This window comes from Erythrolamprus reginae, chromosome 3 (assembly GCF_031021105.1).
Source record: "Erythrolamprus reginae isolate rEryReg1 chromosome 3, rEryReg1.hap1, whole genome shotgun sequence".
NCBI lineage: Eukaryota > Metazoa > Chordata > Lepidosauria > Squamata > Dipsadidae > Erythrolamprus > Erythrolamprus reginae.
In genome coordinates this window covers 256027150-256034505 of record NC_091952.1, presented here as the reverse complement: position 1 = coordinate 256034505, position 7356 = coordinate 256027150, and the positions used below count along the sequence as shown (strand labels likewise).

Sequence of the window (7356 nt, the reverse complement as noted above, 5' to 3'; positions counted from 1 at the left end):
AGGCAAACCTTCCCTACCAAACCTTCCCCTATGTCACTCACAAACATATTAAAAAGAATAGGACCTAGAACAGACCCTTGTGGCACACCGCTTGTAACCTGTCTCTGCTCAGAATACTTGCCATTAACAATAACTCTCTGATGACTACGCTTCAGCCAGCTTGAAATCCACTGAACCATCCAGGGATTAAGTCCAATCTTCACTAATTTATCTATCAGCTCTTTATGTGGAACCGTATCAAAGGCTTTGCTGAAGTCCAGATAGGCAATATCTCAGCATACTCTTGACCTGTTGCTGAAAATTAATCAGAACCAAGAGACTGAGCAACTGTAGGGCACACAAAAAAGCCAGGTTTGATCAAGGAAGATCTTCTATATAAACATCTATCAAGGACAAAGGATTGAATGGGTGGCAAGAATAAGACTATTTTGTCCAGGACCTCCAAAGGTTTGAGGAATTTCTGGTTTTAAAGTATATCAGTAAGAAGATCTTTTCTTTGCAGAAATAGTTGACTTATGACTAATGGCACCCTGGGAATTATTTGTCCGCTGTTCCTGATGGTAGTTTTCCACCAGAAACCCTAGGCCATGTTTGACAACCCTCTACCCCTCTTCCTTGTTTATCCTGGCTTTTAAATCTTGCAGATCTTTTAGTCTAGAGCAGTGATGGTGAACCTATGACACTGGTGCCACAAGTGACACGCGAAGCCTTATCTGCCGGCACGTGAGTCATTGACTTAGCTCATTTCCAGCATGCATGTCCACCCCAGCCAGCTGATTTTCAGTTCACATGGAGGCTCTGGGAGAGCATTTTCAGTTTCTGGAAGGCCTCTGGGGAGAAAGGGGAGGGTGTTTTTGCCCTCCCCAGGCTCCAGGGAAGCCTTTGGATCCTGGGCAGAGTGAAAAATGGGCCCACTGGGCCCACCAGAAGTTCTGGTCTCCAGAGAGTCTCCAGGGGAGCCGGGGATGCATTTTTTGCCCTCCCTAAGCATTGAAGGATGGGTGTGGGCACTTGTGCACGTACTTTCGGCACCCGAAGGAAAAAAGGTTCGCCATCACAGGTCTAGAGACCAGTTTTAGAGAGAACCACTCATGCTTGGATCTGCTCAAAGGAGGCCATGTTTCTTGAGTGAAGGGCAATCCACAGTCACAACATGCGATGGTAGAAGATTCAGAGAAGTTGCCCATTTGGTTAATTAAATTATAAATAAAAAAATAGGAACCTGGTGTATTTTGCAAAGAAATATTTTGTTTAATTTTGCATTATGTAACCAGCGTATAATCTTGTATAAATAAAGGAAGAAACATCAGTTGTCCAGGTGCCCAGATTTTACACACGGAACAGTAGTGTTTGCCTTGAAGACAGGAGCTCATTGGTTCTTCACATTTTCTGATCTGGTTTCCGTTTTGGTGTCGGGGGCAAAAAGGCAACACCCCCTTCCTCTTTCTCTTGACTCTTCCCATTCTTCTCTCTTAATGCTACATATCCACCCCCACCCACCTCAAAGGGGTATAAGTGTCTGCCTCCATCCTGGGCTACACTTTGCAGGCTCCAGAGAAGATATCAAGATGAAAACTCTTCTGCTGTCTTTGATGGTGGTGGCATTCGTGTACCTGGACTTAGGTAAGGTCACCAGGTTCTCATCTTGGGTGGCAATTAAACCCAAAACAAAGGGATAAAGGGAGATATGGTGGTTGCGTTCCATATTTTCTTGGGACTTTCTAATTTTTTTACTCTGCTTAGGGAAGATCCATAGCAGCCTTCCGGGGGGGAAATGGAATTTTCCATTTGGAGGGAAACCCAGAGATGAGACAGTGGCTAGTCCAGGCAGGCAGGCAGTATGGGGTAGACTGCCTCTGAAAGTAGAGGTTCCTTTGTGTAGTGAGTTCTGCCATGGGATTACTCCAAGGAATGAGATGAAAAATATTTCTGCTCACCTCTCTCTGGCTTTACCATCATTCAGTATTTTGGATGGTACAGTCAAAGGGCAACAGTGATGCTTCCTTCATTTCAAGCCTAGACATTCCTCAACATCCACCTTAGATTGGCTGCTGCTGCTGGGATCTCTGGGACTCTTCAAATTATGACACAACCTTAGGGGTCTCCATCCAAGGATTAACCAACCCCAACCCTGCTTAGCTTCCACACTTAGGTTTCCATTTCCTTTTATTTCATGGCCATTTCAAAAGTAGTTAGGTTTTTTTCAAAAAATCCCAACTTTTAGGCCAGCAATTGTGGTGCAGTGGTTAAAATGCAGTATTGCAGGCTAATTCTGCTCATTGCCAGCTGCCTGCAGGTTGGCAGTTCGATCTTCACCCGCTCATGGTTGACTTGACCTTCCATCCTTCCGAGGCCAGTAAAATGAGGACCCAGATTGTTGGGAGCCAGACTATATAAACTGCTTAGAGGGGAATGAAAAGGACCAGAATATCTCTGGGACCGCCTTCTGCCGCACGAATCCCAGCGACCGGTTAGGTCCCACAGAGATGGCGTTCTCCGGGTCCCGTCGACTAAGGAATGTCTTTTGGCGGGACCCAGGAGAAGAGCCTTCTCTGTGGCGGCCCCGACCCTCTGGAAACAGCTCCCCCCAGATATCAGAGTTGCCCCCACCCTCCTTGCCTTTCGCAAGCTCCTTAAAACCCACCTCTGTCGTCAGTCATGGGGGAATTGAAATTTTCCCTTCCCCCCTAGGCTTATAGAATTTATACATGGTATGTTTGTATGTATGAGTGGTTCTTTAAATTGGGTTTTTTTAGATTATTTTTAATATTAGATTTGTTTACATTGTCTTTTTATATTGTTGTTAGCCGCCCCGAGTCTTTGGAGAGGGGCGGCATACACATCTAATAAATAAATAAATAAATACATAGATAGATAGATAGATAGATAGATAGATAGATAGATAGATAGATAAAACCAACCAACCAACCAACCAACCAACCAACCAACCAACCAACAAACAAAATGTAGAGTGAACACAAGAACAAGGGGACACAATCTGAAGTTAGTTGGGGGAAAGATAAAAAGCAACGTGAGGAAATATTATTTCACTGAAAGAGTAGTAGATCCTTGGAACAAACTTCCAGCAGACGTGGTTGGTAAATCCACAGTAACTGAATTGAAAGATGCCTGGGATAAACATATATCCATCCTAAGATAAAACACAGGAAATAGTATAAGGGCAGACTAGGTGGACCATGAGGTCTTTTTCTCCCGTCAATCTTCTATGTTTCTATGTATAAACATGCTATAGCTATTTAGTTTGGTAATGACCCAAGGGAGCGAAGAAACCTAATACTTCTTCCTCCTATTTCTCCTCTCCACAGCAATATCCCTGTGGGGTAGGATGGGCAGAGAGTGGGTGAATAGTCCAAAGTTGCTCAGCTGTTTTTTATGACTAAGGTGCGACTAGATCTCACAATATCTGGTGATTTGCCCAAAGTCGGCAACTGTCTTTCATGGCCAAGGTGGGACTAGAACCCACTGTCTCCTGGTGATTGGCCCAGAATTACCCAGATGGCTTTCATTCCTAAATTGGGACTAGAAGTCAGCTTTCCTGTTTCTAGACCATTTGATCTCTCTGTGAAAATCTTCACAGCTGACCTTAATATGAAAGGATCTGTCTTCTAATACGTGATAATATTACAAGATCAGAGAAATAGAAATCTAAGTGATATTACGGTATTTTATATATTTCCCCCAGGAAACAGCATTATATGTTACCCTTGCAGTGCACTGGTTTGTTTCAGCGCTGAGAATTGTCCAAATGCAACGGCATGCTATAAAAAGGTGTCCGGTAAGCACAATTCTTATCTTTTCTCACCACTTTTCTTCTTGAACCCAAACTAGAGTTCCCAAATGCACCTGAGATTTGGAGGCCACATAGGACCTGTCTATGCCCTGTCCAGGGTCCCCTGATGTCACGGCCAGTTGTTGGAGAGTCCAAGGAATGGAAGGAAAAGGGGGCTTGGACTGGGAACCCCATCTCTCCTGGAAGCAGCCCCCCCAAAAGCAGGAGGAAATTCCTTCCTTCCTTCCTTCCTTCCCTCCCTCGCTCATTCATTCATTCATTCATTCAAACTTATAGACCATTGATGGTGAACCTTTTTCTCCTCGGCCGCCTGCCCACATCCATAATTCAATGCCTGGGGAGGGAAAAACAGCTTTCCCCATCCCCCGGAGACCCTCTGGAGGCCAGAAACAGCCTGTTTCCCAACTCCTGGTGGGCCTAGTAGGCTTGTGTTTTGCCCTCCCCCAGCTCCCAAGGCTTCCCTGGAGCCCGGGGAGGGTAAAAACGCCCTCCCCACCACCCCAGAGGCTCTCTAGAAGCCAAAAATACCCTCCCGGAGCCTCTGTGCAAGCCAAAAACCAGCTGCCTAGCAGTCACATGCACATTGAGGCTGACCCAAGGCAACGGCTCATGTGCCAGCAGATATGGTTCCACATGCCACCTGTGGCACCAATACCATAGGTTTGCCGTTACTGTTATAAGGCGCCCTTCTCTTGTGAACTCAGGGTGGTGTACAGAATTTTAAAAATATCAAAATAGATAATAAAAACCCAAAAATATTAAAACCCCACAATATTAAATACAATCATCTATAACTCGTCCACTCCACTGATACACTAGTGGCTGGAGCAAGGTGTTATCTCTCAATAGCCCCAGGCCTGCGGGTAAAGCTGAGTTTTTAAAGCCTTTCAGAAGACCAGGAGGGTGGGGGCAGTATGAATCCCCAGGGGGAGTGATTCCAGCCGGCAATGCTTCTTTGACAGGATCCGGAGGGATTTGACCGGCTGCTGGGATATATGAGGCAGAAGACGGTCCCATAAGCAAACTGTTCCTAAGCCATGTAGGGCATTATAGGTAATAACCAACACATTAAATTGCGTTCAGATACTAATCAGAAGCCAATGCAGCTCGGGGAGAGATGAAGGTATATAGGTGTATGTAGTTGTGGATCTTCTCCCCCCCACAGGTAATAGATGAACAGAGGGAATTGTCCTTGAGAGGCAAGACCCACAGCCACTCAGCTTTGTCAGGGTTGAGCTTGAGCCTGTTAAGATCCAGCCAGACCCTCACAGCCTCCAGACATTGAACCATCACTTCCACTGCTTCACTGAGTCGACATGGAGTGGAAATGTACAGCTGCGGATCATCAGTGTATTCATGAAAATTCACCCCCTGCCATCAGATGATCTCACCCATGTATGTTAAACAGTAGAGGGGAGAGAACTGGCCCCTGAGGAACCCCACAGCAGAGGGGCCTAGGAGCCGATCTCTGTCCCCCCACTAACATTGACTGCAAGTGACTGGAGAGTTAGGAGGAGAACCAGCATAAAATGGTGCCTCCTACTCCCAACTCCTCCAGTTGGCACAGAAGGATACCATGGTTGATGGTATCAAAAGCCACTGAAAGGTCAAGAAACACCAGGATAGGGGAGCATCCTGCACGAGTCAAAAAGAGGGCGGGGAAAATATTTACTGACCCCTCACATCCTGGACACAAACTGTTTCAACTCCTACCCTCAAAACGTCACTACAGAGCCCTGCACACCAAGATAACTAGACACAAGAACAGTTTTTTTCCGAACGCCATCACTCTACTAAACAAATAATTCCCTCAACACTGTCAGACTTTCTATTCTACTAGTTTTTCCCATCATTCCTATCACCCATTTCCTCCCATGTTGACTGTAACGTGTTGCTTATATCCTACGATTTTTATTAATATTGCTTCTTCATTACTCATTTGACCCCTATGACAATCATTGTGTTGTACCACATGATTCTTGACAATTGTATATTTTATTTTATGTACGCTGAGAGCATTTGCACCAAGACAAATTCCTTGTGTGTCCAATCATACTTGGCCGATAAAAATTCTATTCTATTCTATTCTATTCTATCCCAGGCCCGCCAGAGATCATCCGTCAGCATGACCAAAGTGTGTGTGGGGAAATGGGTACAATAAATAGGTTGAGGAACTCACAGTTCCCATGGCCTTGTCGACTTCATGAGGTATTGCCAGTTCAAACTCATCCCACAAACCTGGACTAAGACTTGCCCCAGTAATCTCTGTTGATACTGCCCAATCCAGGTCTGTCCAGATCTGAGCAACTTTATCTATGAAAAACTGATTAAGTTCCCCAGCTCTGCCCTGCAAGGGATCGTCCACCCACCCTGTATCCAGGAGGGAGGGAGTCACCCTAAACAGGGCAGCTGGGTGAATATCCGCAGATGCAATCAAGGCGGTTAGATGCAAACATTTTGCTGCCTTGATCACCACTAGATAGGTCCAGACAGATTTACTGCTCCTCCAACACTAGGTGTCTCTTCTGGCATATCATCCCCTGGACTTCCTGGGTCCTGGGGGGAGAGGGGCTAGCAGGCTCCCTAGTATTCCTGTCTCTACTGCTCCAACATTGCTGTCACTATCACTGCCCCACCGACTGCTCTCACCCGTCATGTTGGCACGAAAGCCCTCTTCTGTTGGCTTTTCAATCTTTGGTTCTGGCGCTGCCTCTGCTGACCACTCACACTGCCCAGTTCGCCACACTTTCCTTCACTCCCTCCCTCTCATTGGTTCTGCAGTTTCTCAGCTCTTGCTGAACGCCCATGTGGTGGGAAATGGTGGGAGGGCCTCAGAGGTCTTCTCGAATTGAGGGAAATTGGAAGGAAGCCATGTAACATCTGAGAAAGGTAGAATTGCCCGTGAGTCATGTCCAAAGACAGGATTTCCCTAGAAATCTCTTCTTTAGTCATTTACTGCCTAGTATTAAGTAGAGGAGGAAAGAGATTTGCCTTTCTACTGGGAGGGGATGCAAGAATGTGTTGTGTGGGTTTGCTACTTTGTTCAGCAACCGCCACAACTGTTCTTTGGTATTTTTTAAAAGAATCATTCTGCTTTGTGTTTCCTTCACAGGAGGGACAATCAGCAGGGGATGTACTACTAATTGCACTCTTCCGGCAGATGGTGAGGCAACTACATATTGCGCAAAAGACCGGTGCAACTTGTAGTTCTACAAACGGCTAAATTCCTTGAGTTTTGAAGTCATCCATCATGGGCCATCCTTGAAAATTGATGCTTCTGGCCTTTACCACCAGATGGTCCATAATCCCCCTCCCCCCTGCTGTCTTTGACACCTCATCGTTCTTCTCTTATCTCTTGTTCTGTAAATTTCCTGCTGCTAGTTCTGTAGTTTAAGAATCAAATAAACCTTAGCATTCAATTCAAGTGTTTGGATTTTTGGGAAACACATAATTGGAGAGTCTTCCTCCAGGATTCAGCAGACAGTGGTGCTGGCGTGAACAGGAGTAGGTCCAATCCCTGTTGAATCATGGCTAGGAATGGCTAT

General features: G+C 45.8%; 1 protein-coding gene across 1 annotated transcript; it reads left to right on the top strand.

The window, feature by feature from the left end:
• The first annotated feature begins 1568 nt into the window (after positions 1–1568).
• Positions 1569–7018, top strand: LOC139165522 (toxin 3FTx-Thr5-like). The gene is made up of 3 exons (XM_070748700.1): positions 1569–1623; positions 3704–3796; positions 6924–7018. Exons 1-3 carry the CDS (start codon positions 1569–1571, stop codon positions 7016–7018), a joined length of 243 nt encoding a protein of 80 aa, XP_070604801.1.
• Positions 7019–7356: the final 338 nt, after the last annotated feature.